Genomic DNA, 12,947 nt, shown 5'->3' with positions numbered 1-12,947 from the left:
TCAATGCAAGCCAAAGGCAACCAACTTGTGAAGTTAAGTTCATGACTTCAGGGCTGCTCTGACAACTACAGCAGGACAAAAGTTTACAATCTAACAGGGCTTTTTAGAATGAAACCAGGGGCTCTGGCTTGAATGGCAAATGCATTTACCAAATGAGATAGTGACTCATCACTTCACCCCATAATTTCCTTTTTCCATTTGCCTAGAGATGATGACTGTTTTCTTTCCAGTAGAGGCTTCAAGGTTGCTGCATTCCACTCACTTTTATGTCCCATAATTTACAAATGTAAATAATTTTCAGAAATTCAATCACTCTACTGGCTTTACGGCAAAATTAAAGAAACAAAAGCATATTCAGCTCAAGCATGCACAAATGGTTTTATGCTCTCCACCAGCTTTGATCTTTGTCAGACGTTGCATAACCTTGGCTCTGAAAGGCAGGAGTTTCAAATGTTCTGTGTAATTATCTAATTTGCTGATCTGTATCTGTTCTAGGAGAAAAACGTAAAGAAAGGTGTGGGGTTTTTTTTTAAAAAAAGAAATCTATGTTACTGTTTCATCACAAGAGGGAAGATCTTCACATTATTTTTAGTCTCTAAAACAGCTGAAATGATGCAAAGTGTCAACATACACAACCCGTTTAAGTTAACACTGGAAGTTCCAAAACATCAAAACAGTCAAATTATTCATACAGAGTTCTGGTCTGCCCTTTCTGCAATCTGACCTTCATTTCAAAGTGTGAATTTAGCATTCCAAGTTAAATCTGGAAGTATTTCTGTCAATCAAAGCTTTATGCTCCAAAGTCTGCTTAAGATAAGACTTCACAAACCAGGTAGAGAATCAATACTGTATGAATTGACTCTTAAACATATGAAGCTCTATCAGACGAGCTGAATCAAAGTTTACAAAACTTAGTTGGACTTAGTATAGTTTATGCACTTTCATTTTCAGAGTTAGGTGAGTCAGGGCTAAGTGAAAGGAGCCAGACCTATACAGCTCCAATTTAAAAAAGAAAGCATCAATAAAAAAAAATTTGCACAAAATCTTTACTAGTGGAAAACAAAGATGACCCTATGCTGGATTTCCACTGCTGCAAATGCTTTGATCCCTCCAGCAGCAACCAGTCACACTTGCCTGGTGGCAGAAGAAACCTGGGGAAAAGGCAGGTTTTGGCCAGTGAGGGCCTCACACCAGTAACAAGAATCAAATCTGCCTTGTCATAGCTCTGACCTGCACCACACCTGAAAATAAGAGGTGCTAGAGACTTCCTGGAGCTCTTGTATTTCCTTTATTTTTCTATCTTTTCAGATGCAATAATAAAAAAAAAAAGCCCCAGAAACTCAGACTGGATCTACATCTTAACTGACAAAGGTAAGGAGAAGACAGGCAAAATGCAACAGTCCTAAAATTTCAGTCAAGGAGCCCCAGTTCTGGTCTTGACCCATGGTTCTAGACATTTAAATGGGTCATGGATCAAATAAAAATCTGGGAAAAGATTTGACTTAAGTATTGTAATAAATTAATGTTTTAATAGAATTTGAGACCACCAGCAGTTTTGTTTTCAGACTGGCTTTAAATATTAAAAGAGCTCCCTATTTATAAGTAAGACTGTGATTGCACAATACACTGGACTGATGAGCAACTCTGCCCATGTTACCAGCCTCATCGACTGTAAAGTCTGTTCAAGTGTCATGATTATTTGTGTATGAGTACCACAGCGTTGTGAATATCAGCAGCATTATGACTAAATATTGAAAAATTGATCTAATACAAAACAATCTGGACACTGATGAACAAGTGATCAAGCTTACAAGGCCGGGGGGGGAAAAAAAAAAATCAGAATTAAGTACTGAAGAATATTGAAATGATTAGAAAGCATATAGTTAAAAAAATATTTATGTATGTGGCAAAATCAGAAGAACTCACATGTTTATGTATATATCCTTTAAAATGTCCAGTTAAGTTTCTGATATTCAAAACATACACAACGGGGGTACATAAAGAATTGACTCTTCACAGCATAAAAAAGATATATGGATTACAATTAACTGAGGTACGTTTAAGAAGTCTGCTTCCAGTTCCCTATTAATTTGTCATTTTGATTCACAGCAGTTTCAAATCATCAGGTACTGAAAATGTAAACTTGACTGTATTTGATCAAGCAAGTTTCATTCTACACATTATTTGAAATACACTCTTAGGGTATAGAGAGAAGTATCATCCTGAGAAGAATCTTCTGGCCCACCACCCATTACGCTGGCTGCTGGATAATATTAACTGTGCTATTCCCTGAACCAAATCTTATATACAAAAATAGTGAAGTCACCTGAAAGTCAAAAGTACATTGCTACATTATTCTTTAATTGAACTGTATTTCCACCTGCACCTCTGGTTTCACCATAGGTATCATTTTTGTATCATTCTGCTCACTTAGAAGTTTCTTTCATTGCAAGATTTTCCAAATTTGTTTCTAAGATTTAAAGCGCTCTCTGCCTTAGTTCTGTACAGTAAAAAGATCTGTAAATAGACCACTTATTACTTTTCACAATTTATTTTAATTAAACATACACTATTTTAAAAGTAATTAAACCTAACTCCTGGTCTATTTGGAGTTTAAATTTCAGTGTTTCCCCTAATTGTGTTGAAGGGGATCTAATCCGTGACCGTAGGGCACTACTGAAAGCCCAGCCTTTTACATGGAGCTTAAAAATCTTTAAACTGAAACAAGTTATGGGAATTTTGCCTGGTTTTAAATCAGAAAAAGACTTGATAGCAAGCTGATTCTTAAACATTTTTGAGCATGACAGGATCGTGTGTGCAGACTTTGAGATTAAGATTCCCTGTTAAATTAGCACATTTTCTTGTTTAAAGCCCTGCAGTCCCAAACTATTAAAAATAAACACATGATATGTAAATAGTACTCTGTCTAGAAGAAACAGTCTTCAGTTCAGGACAGATCTAGTCACTAAGGCTTAGAGCACTATCTCATCCCAAGGAAGCAGCAAAGTCTGTATTTAAGCAGAGCTCCCCAGATCTGCAACTCAATTTCCCAGCAACCAAAACTCCCATAAATGTCTGTTATAAACATAGTCCTGGTGCAGGCTTGGAAATGGCAATATTAACGCCAGAACTTCCCAGCACAGCGCTGTGGCCACCTCACAGTGTGAAGTTGTGAACAGGAGCATGAAGCAAGCATGAGTACAGAGATCAAGCAAGTCACAAAGCACTACTTTGAGTTTAAAGCAATAAATGCATCAAAGCCTGGGATACCAGTTACTTCACCACCGCATGAACATGTAAAGAATGATACTTTCTTTCCAGCCTCTGCCTCTCACAATGATCTGTCAGCACTGAGGTGTCTACCCAAAGAGCCATGTTTATCCTGCAGTAACGTATGATGGAGACAACCATCTCTGCAGATGGGTTAAGAAAAGTCAGTGTTACCATCAGCACATTTAATATCGAATACAATGAACAATTAAAGATGTAAGAGTGTTTTCTTTCAAAAGCAAATACCCCATTTTCAGAATTAATCTAATGAGAAATCATGAGACTCTAATGACTAGAGGCTGAGAGTTCAAGGACTTAAGAAATAGGGACAGTATAACCTAAAATGCCACTACACCCCATCTGCCCCCACCTTCATGCTAACAATGATGTACACCTAGGCATTATACATTTGCAAGCAACACTGCTACATAAAACAGTTCAGGTTTACCCTTTATTAAGTCCCCACCAACCTAGAAATGCTTCTGCCAGGTTTCTGCTTGGTTGCCACATATAACTTCCTGTATTTCTATTCTTATCTTTGTTGATTATCAGCACAGCTGAATATAAACTCATAATAGGCACAGTGGGACAGAAGCCACCGAACTGATACTGCAACTTTGCAAGTGATGCTGCAAACACTGCTACAGAGGCAGAGGGTGATGATACTATTGAGGACTATGGTGTCACTGTGAGAATCACAATCACATACTACAACTTCTATTTCTTGCTGCTAAAAAAAAAATAAAGAATTTAGGAAGTACTAGATGTTGAGGCAATATAAGCCATTCTAGACTTTTGAGAAGTGAAAGACCAATGTAAAATCTATCCTAAAATGGATTTTGCTTGTTGATTTGCAAAACCCAAATATGTGAATGACAACAGGGAAAGGAGACAAATCACTTGGAATAAGGGTGGTGGTAATTTTTTACCCTAAAGTTTTTCCATTTAAAAAGAGAAGTCTTTCTGCTATTAACAGAAGAGTTCTCATGAGTTCTGCCCAACATACTGTTGCAAATGTAGGTCAGAAAGCAACTTATGCTTTCTATAGTTTCTGCAACTATGTAAGTGCTATTTTTTTCTAAGGTATGCCCTACCCCCAGAAAACGTTAAATCTGAATTTCTCTTTATTGTCATTCCATTGTTCATTTTTAAATACCTGCTCTTACCTTTAATGCCACAAGTAAACCAGAGTACCTATCTTTTGGTGTTAGCAAGAGATTTACGATAGGAACATACTGTTTATTTTTAATTCAAACTGTTGGATTCACCAAGAAGTTTCTCAACAATGAGTCTGATGAACCACAGAAGGCAACACTTCCATCAGCTGCTTAGAAACCCAAAATAAATGCTAACTTTGCTCATTCTCCATTTAAGTCTTTACAGCTGTGAACTATAAGCATACTTTCCAACCTGTGAGATGTATCTCAGTAAGTTATTGGTCTCTGGTGTGCCTAAGACAAAGCACATAAAATTACAGCGTATGAGTTAAATATTGTGAAGTAGAAAGAATTCTTAATTGACTGAAATGAGCCGTGAGCTGAAAAAGATGAACAGCAGGTGTTATACACATAAATGTACAGTAAAATAAGTATATGAAAAAGATATCTGAAAAATATGGAACACACATACACCCCTTCAGAGAACAGTACTGACCTTGTTGTTCACTCTCTGCTTCAACTTTTGCAGGACTTGGTGCTATGGGAAGTGGTCGAGGAGGACGAGGCTTTGGAGTTGGGGGAGATATTTTTTTTCTTCCAATGTACTCTACATAAGTTCCTGGGAAATCTCCCCTCTCCCCTGTGGTTTCATTAAAGCCATTTAACCAACCAATTTCCTCAGGCTTTGCTTCTTCCCCTTCACTGAATCCAAGTGCTAGTAAGGTACCTTTATTCACAGTTAATATATCTCCTAAGTGCAAGTCAATGTCTTCTTCTCGCTCTTTTTTGTAGTCATATAAAGCTCTGTATTGATATCCTTCGGCACTCATCTTGGCAAATGATATAATGTTCAAAAGTGTTATTAAACAGTACCAAAATGCAATTGTCCAGTTATATTTTTATATACAGATTCAAGATGTATTAAATGGGATAATAAAAATGTCAATAGCAACGTCTAAGTAACGAAATCCACCAGAGAATCAAAAAGTACCAGAATCTGACATTTCACTGCTGATGCTTTTACTGATGTATTTATTCTGAGTCAATGATTGTTGCAGAAGTACGTGTTCCACTTCTATGTCTAGCAATATCCTTCCAATTAGTTTTTTTTCTGGGCTTGCTGGCACTTCTGGGTCTCCATACTCAAGTTCAGCTTATTCTTGTAACTGGTCACTTCCTCAGATGTACTTGCCACAAATTGCCCACATCCCTTAAGTATTCTGCCACCAAACCCTGTACACATGCTCTGCCTGGAAAGAGAAGAAAAAAATGATGAAATTATTTCAAATTCTTTTGATGATTGTGAACTTGGGATTCCACTTACAACTTAAAACTTTCTGCAACCCTGGCAGAGGTGATGTCCCACAAAAGAACCCTAAAGAACAATAAAGTGACCTCACAAAAGAATCCGTCAGCTAATCCTTGCATTTTTATAAAGGATGTATGTATAGTTACTTGAACCAAATTTGCACCCGTGCAGTATGAGGGATGCTTCCTTCTCTGTGGCTTATGGCTACTGAAGTCTCAGAGTGAGAGCACAGCCCTGGTGCTATCCCTGTAGTGCAATATCTAACCTGGCTTCAAGATTTTACATGTTATCTCCCTGAAGACACACAGCCACAATTCCTCCCTACAAGAGGTCTGCCAAGACAGAGGAGACCTCACTGTAATTAGTGCTCACACTCACCACTGGGGTATTCAATTTCCTGCTGTTTATGCAGAGGGTGACAATGAGCAACAATCCCCAACTCAAGGCCTATATTACAAAAAAAACTATTAGAGGGAGAGGTCTTTTCATAATCTGCAGGAGAACCAAAACGTCCAAAATGCTTTTAGTTGATGAATACTATATTTCTGTTTTCTTAAAAAGAGGGGCTTCCCCCCTCCCCCATCTTCAAGGTGTTTTTAATGTGTTTATGGCATAATACTAGTAAAACAATCAGCAACTGAAACAGGCACACCCAGACCACCTAAGCAGCACTAGCAGGAGGAAAACATCACAGTGTATACTTAAATTACACTAAAGGCAAGAGAACACAGGCCTGAAATTTGACTCAAGTTTGCCCAACCATAAAGGAAAAATATGACTAAAAAATCAATTTAGAAAACAGTAGCTTAAAGACATATAGAATAGTGAAAGTTTTCTAAACATTATTTCAACGGTTACTCATTTTAATCTACTTAAAAAGACAAGCCCCAACATAATTCGAAATGCTACACTGGGAACAAGAAAGTGCAAACTACTCAAAGTTGCACTGAAACTCCTAAACTACATTTGAGTAAAAGACCCATGGGGGTAAAATACTGGCTGTGTACTATGTACTTAGTGTACAGAAAGCTGATTTTTTTTTTTTTTGAGAAGCACTACTTTTTACATTGTAGAGAGATACTAGTAGACAGGACTGGAACAGGGAAACTGACAGCTCTTTTCCACACCATTTCCTCCAATATCTCAGTCATCAAGTCCCTGGAACATGACTAACTGACAAGTTAAAAGTGTTCATAAGAATTTATATGGGCTTCCTTAGACAGTGAATGACCCTAATCCCCAATTTGTATGTGGCTCCTCTTCAGTCCATCAGGTCTAAATATAATTCCCTGCAATTTACTGCGCAACATCTCTTCTAACAGGATACAGATGAAAATCTTCTAAGTTCTCAAAGAGCCTCCTTATCTCTTGCAGTTTTTACTGTAGGAAAGTATTATCTGAGCCTGAATTAGACTTCTAATTTCAAAAAGCTTACACACAAGTATTTATTTTAATAACTTGCAAATCTATCCACGTGGATTACACATCCAGCTCCCACCAAAATTTTAATGGGAAATTTCTGCAGCCACTTCTAAAAAACCAAGCTACACTGCTTAAATTACGCTACGAAACATCACAGACTTTGCAATTAACGTGAAGAGTTTAACCAATATCTCATTTTTCCTATTCTACCAGAGGAAAGCATACAGACAAGAACTACCGAAAAAAAAAATGGAAACAAAAATCTAAAGCACAAGTATCAATTAAATTGTACAGAAGCCTTTTCAAAAGCATGGGTTCCTCCCATTTCATACAGCAAGGGAACAAAATGCACTTACACACCTTAGATCTAAGTGTTGGAGCTAATCTAAATGTTTCCAATCAAAACCAACTACACACAGCAAAACCTGCTAGAAAATTACCACTTTGACTACATTAAATATTCTGAAATATTTATTTTCTTTTTAAGAAAGGTTCAACAAGTGCTCTGCTACAACACTCATTTCACTCCTACTGCCTACGGGCATTTTGGCAGTCAGCTAAGTCAGTCTTCTAAATGCTGCATAGTTTAACTGACTTGACCTACTCCTCTGATCTTTTATTATCAAATGTATCACAGCAACTTTATGGTGAGATACTTAAAATGAGTACTTTGTGTCTCTTACAATTGCTCAGATAATACAGAACTAGAAATGTTGTAATAAGATAAAAACTGCTTATGACAGTTTTTAAGCACTTTAAAAACTCAAAACCTGAATCTGATAGGACAAAAGGTCCGATTTACTTGCATGTTAGAACAACTCAATGCAGTTATGGTAGCAAAGTTTCCTTAAATTCAATTTCCTCAGGGCTCAGACCTGCAGTACCGGTTCATATTCACTCCTCAGCACTGTCCTCGGTACAGGGCCCCAGCATCCTACCTCCTAACTGATCTATGGTTTGTGTACCTGGAGACACTCCTGTGGCTGAGCCATACTGAACTTCTTGGATTTATGTCTCTTCTACTCTCACAATCTGTCAGGTTTGGTATTGGAGGAAGACTCAGACTGCAAGAACCTTGCAGACAGCCCTAACCCAGGGACAGGCACCAGTTCTCCACAGCAGCCCCGTAACACTGCAGCATCTCCAAAGAGCCCTCTCTGACAATTCTTTGCTTACTGCTCTTAAGATCCCCTATAAAGAAATGCCCTTTACTCCAAGTGGAGTTACATGGTCTCTAAACTCAGACATTTTGACTCAAACTGACTTAAACTGATTAGTCTTAAAATAAATAGCTTGTAGACCATCTTAAGTAGAGACAAAAAAACCAAACCAAACACTTTAGGCAAGAAACATTGTTATATTTGAGATGATGTATTACTGGGTTTCCATTTGGCTAGTGGAATGGAAAAGGAGGAAGTATTGTAAGAGAATCAAACACTCATTTGTTTTTTATTTACTAAGAGCTTGATCCCAATGGAATATTCCCGAGTTCAGGCAGAATTTTGGTCTCTCAGCAGAATGGCTTTTACATTGGGCATTTCAACAGTAATTTAAAATTCAACGGAAAGATGAGATGCCAGAGATTCCTGTAAGTTTAAGTGGAAAAAGAAGGGGACTTGAAAGCTTCCCCTCCACTCTCCTCCCCCTATTAAAAATGATGTCCAGCTCCCACTCCACTGGTACCCAAGCATTTCCTCCCACGCTAACTAGCATTCCTTTGGTGACCGAGAATAAAAACTTCTACATCATGAATCCATGTTACTAACCAGTCTAGAGGGGTGTATGCATGTTACTGACACAGTGCCCCTATACCAAGCCAGGAAAGATTTTCTCCACTTCTATGTTAACTCATGTAATAACTGTATCTCCTCATACCGCCATGTCTCTCATACTTATTCCAAAAACCCCTGGGGAAACAGTGCCTAACACGAACTTCCCTTCTGCTGCAATGAGAAGCTTCGTCAATAGAAGAGCAGACTAACATACCTAGAAAGGCACTGAAATAGGGAGAATTGAGGTGTAAGTGGGGAATTTGCCTGGAGACTGACTCATCTCCCCACTAGGTGTCCGCACACCTGTAACCCAAACCGCGGTTACCCCTGAAGCACGATGATGATGATGCTGCCGCTCTCCCAGTGCAAGTGACCAAGGTAAGTATCACTACTTTCTGCAAGAAAGTGAGGACCACGATATATCGTGAAGAAGGAGATGCATACCCATAATGCCTTTTATACCGCTTCCAGTCTTTGGAAGAGTGATTTTGAGCAGGGGGAGATTCTAGCGCTGGACAAGTTAAAATACAGACACATGCAAGAAGTACATTAACTTCACCGTGGACACTAAAGCATGTCCCATTCTGGAACATCTCAAAGATTATATGCGGTCTGCAAATCTACGGAAGAAGGCAGGGGACCACCAAGACCACTTCAGAAAATTCATTAAAATGGTAGTAATTAAAAAACCTAGGAAGGAGTACAAAATGAACTTCCACCCTATTAAGAGGCCGGCAAACTAACTCCTGCGAGAGTCCTGCGCCGACACCCATCGCGGACCAGCCGCTCTTCAGGGGCCGGAGCTCGGTCCCCGCGCCCCAGCCCCGCTCGGCGGGGGCAGGGCTGCGCGAAGACGGCGCTCCCCGACCGGGAGATGGTCGCGGAGCCGCCGGGACCGCCCTCGGCGGAGACCCGGGAACAGGCAAGCTAGGCACCGCGCGTCCCGCTCCCCCTCTCCGGCGCCGACCGCCTCAGAGCTTCTTACGGACATCCCCTCCGCCGCCTCGGGGACGTCACCCGGGCGGAGGCACCAGCCCGGCTCTCCACGCCACATGGCTGGGCCGGGGCTCCCGGGCAGCCCTGCGTTCGCCGGTCTTCGCTCTCCGCCCGGCACGGCGCGTCGCCCGCCCTGCCCGACCAGGAAGCGCCGAGCCGGGCTGCCACCGGCCGTGAGAAGCTCCGCCGCCCCTGGGGCTCGGCGCCGGCCGCAGCGGGCGGCCCGCCCGGGCCTGCCGCGCCAGAGGGCTCGTCGGCGCCACAGCCGGCCGCGGACGGGGGAAGAAGTTGCACGGGGCGGCGGCACCCCCGGCTTGGCCTGCCAACCCCGCAGAGGCGGCTAGTGCCTGGGTCCCAGGCGGCCGCACGGCCCCGCTCCCCTGCCCCGGCGGCCACCGGCGGTGCAGCGCCAGGTGAGGCGGCCGCGGCGGCGCTCACTTTACCTCAGCAGCAGCGGTGCGGCCGCCGAGCAGCCACAGCTGCCGCCGCGTCGCCCCGCTGGCCCGTCCGCTCGTCGGTCGGTCGGTCGGCCCGCCCGCCGCGCTCCCGCACCACACTCCCGGCGGCCGCGCTCCCCGTCCCAATGTCTCCGCGGCGCCGTGCCCGCCCCTGCCCGCCTTCGCCCCGCCCCTCGGCGCGCCCGCCAACCCGCGCCGTCACCGCCCCCGTCCCGCCCCGCCCTGCCCGCTGACTGACGGCAGCCGAGGGGCGGAGCCCGCGTGCCCCGCCCCGCCCCGCCCCGTCAGCGGGCGGCGGGCTCGGCAGAGGGCGGCCGGCGGCGGTGCGGAGTTGCGCGCGGCTGCCTCCCGCGGCGGAGGGGTGGGGGGTCGCCACCCCCGGGTGCGGCGGCCGGCGGTGCCGGCGAGCCCCGGGCGCCCCCTAGGCCGCGGGAGGCCGGGCTAGGCCGGGCAGCGGCAGTGAGAGGAACACGTGCTTCTGCCTGGTTCCTCTTTGGGGATTTTTCTCTTTTTTTCCTTTCCTCCCCCCCAGACAGACGTAATAAGGTGGTTGGCGAAGCGTGCCCTGAACGAAACAGCCGGCTCTGCTACCCGGTACCAGGGCCGTGGGTGTCCGGCTGGGTCCCGAGCAGAGTCACGCTGTGTGAGGAGGTGACGGCAGCCCGCTCTCCCTCCAGCCTGCGTGGGGCACCAGCTCGGGTCTGCTAGTCCTCCCCTCGGGTGTGGAGCACCGGTTCCAGGTCGTGGTCTTCCCCTCGGGCCTGTCCAACCCTGTGTCACCAGGGCCCCCGCACCGTGCCGAATGCCCCTCGGCCCAGACCTTGCCAGAACCACCTTGCAGCAGGTGCAGTCAGATGCGTGGAGGTGGTAGCTATCTGCAGCAGAAGGGTTTGTCAGTTGATGCCAGTAATTACCATCACACGATGTCCAGGTTTGCTAGGCTCCATGCAGCACTGAATAAAATGACATATTCCCTGCCCCAGGGAGTGCACAATCTCCAGTGGATCTGACAACATGAGGGTGTGACACAGCACCACGAGGTTGGAGCAAGAGAATTGTGCTGCTGAGGTATGCCCTGTGTTTGAACAGGCCTCTGTTTATCTTTAGATACTAAATATGCGTACATATGTTACCATGTCTCAGTCATTGTAGGTATTGATGTGAAAGAGGAGAAAATGGTTTAAGCAAAGATGTAACACATTCAGGCTGTCAGGGAATGAACGTAAGGGCAGATGTGCTAGAAGCAAGCTAAAAGGTCATCAAGACCTATGCTATGAATACAAGTGTCAGGGGTTGACCTGTTCAAAGAAGGCAAATAAAAGATATGTAGAACATCAAAAGCGTTTTTCAAGGACAGAGTGCAAGGATGAGGCCTTGAAATATCGTGTGAGAAACTGTAGGACTGGCAAAGTAAGACAGCCTAATGTCTTATGAATGAAAGAAGAGTATGTGTTGGGAGGCGGGGGGGCGGGGGCAGGGAAGAGAAGAGTCTGCCTTGCTTTAATTCGGCAGTTGGGCATCCTGAAACAGTGAATTAGCTTATGCTCTGATCACAGACAACAGAGACAAAAAGTGGAACAATTTTACTACAACAAGGTGTAATTAGTTTTTCCCAAGTGCAATAGATCAGTCAGCATGGTTTTGGAATCCTTAGACTTTTGGAGGTATTTTTCCTGAAAAAAAATGTTCTAAACCAAGAAATTTGGTTGTACAAGTATGGCTAAATAGTTGAAATCTCTTACCAACTATGATTTCATTAAAAGACTGTCTTCCATGGCCTATTATGCTTTGGAGAGGATTTTGCTTTTTTTTTCCATTGACTTCCTAACTTTACAAGGTTCCAAAAGACACTAGAAGGATGTTTCCTGACACCTGGTAATCATTCCTGCATTGATTCATTAGGACTCAGTTCACTTCAGGACTGCAGATGAGAGAAGATGACAGCTCCTAAGACCTCTGGGGTGACAGCATGGATCTGACCCCACAGAGGCGTGACAGAGCATTATGAGTCTGCAGCCTTACAGTCGCAGGATCCAGTGCCTGGAAAATGGTAAAAATGACCTCATTAGCCTGTCGGGCAATCTAAACACAGAGATTTACTTTTAAACTAAACATTCCTTTTGGAACAGAGACTGGTGTTTGTACACAAAGCAAAAGCATTGCTGTAATTTAAATACTAAATAGTAAAATTATTGAGGGAGATGGCAGCTTTCCTCTCATACATTTTTTTCTGGTATTGAAAACGCAGGCTGAAGCAGAGTTAAGAAAGAATGTTCCATTTCTTCTGTCCAGACTGCTGTCTCTGGCATTTGCTGTTGCTGAGGGCGAAAACAGCATGGATTTTGAAAGGGATTAGACAGACTGGCTGGTTGGAATGCCAGTCCTGGGCACTGGCCTGACAATGGGTATTTAAGGGAACTAAAAACCTCTCAAGCAATGGTTCCCAAGTGATGAGACTAGGCTTGTCCACAGGTGAAATGCAGGACTACAGTCAATGTCTGTGCTCCCTCCCTGCTGATATGATGTCCCTTATTGGAGAGGAAAATCTCCAGGTTCAGGACCT

The 12,947-nt window shown here is 43.5% G+C and overlaps 1 protein-coding gene across 1 annotated transcript in view; it reads right to left on the bottom strand.

Annotated features, from left to right (window-relative positions):
* PIK3R1 (phosphoinositide-3-kinase regulatory subunit 1) overlaps positions 1-10,502 on the bottom strand; it is a 59,191-nt gene extending 48,689 nt beyond the window's left edge. Inside the window, exons 1-2 of the mRNA XM_074931339.1 lie at positions 10,370-10,502; positions 4,924-5,677 (exon numbers count right to left, since the gene is read on the bottom strand). Of these exons, the coding sequence (XP_074787440.1) occupies positions 4,924-5,257 (334 nt within the window). The 5' untranslated portion in view covers positions 5,258-5,677; positions 10,370-10,502. The remainder of the gene's footprint in view (positions 1-4,923; positions 5,678-10,369) is intronic.
* Positions 10,503-12,947: the final 2,445 nt, after the last annotated feature.

Source organism: Athene noctua, chromosome Z (assembly GCF_965140245.1).
Source record: "Athene noctua chromosome Z, bAthNoc1.hap1.1, whole genome shotgun sequence".
In the NCBI taxonomy this organism is placed as follows: Eukaryota; Metazoa; Chordata; class Aves; order Strigiformes; family Strigidae; genus Athene; species Athene noctua.
Note: the sequence above shows the minus strand (reverse complement) of the source record. Positions and strands in the feature narration are given on the sequence as shown.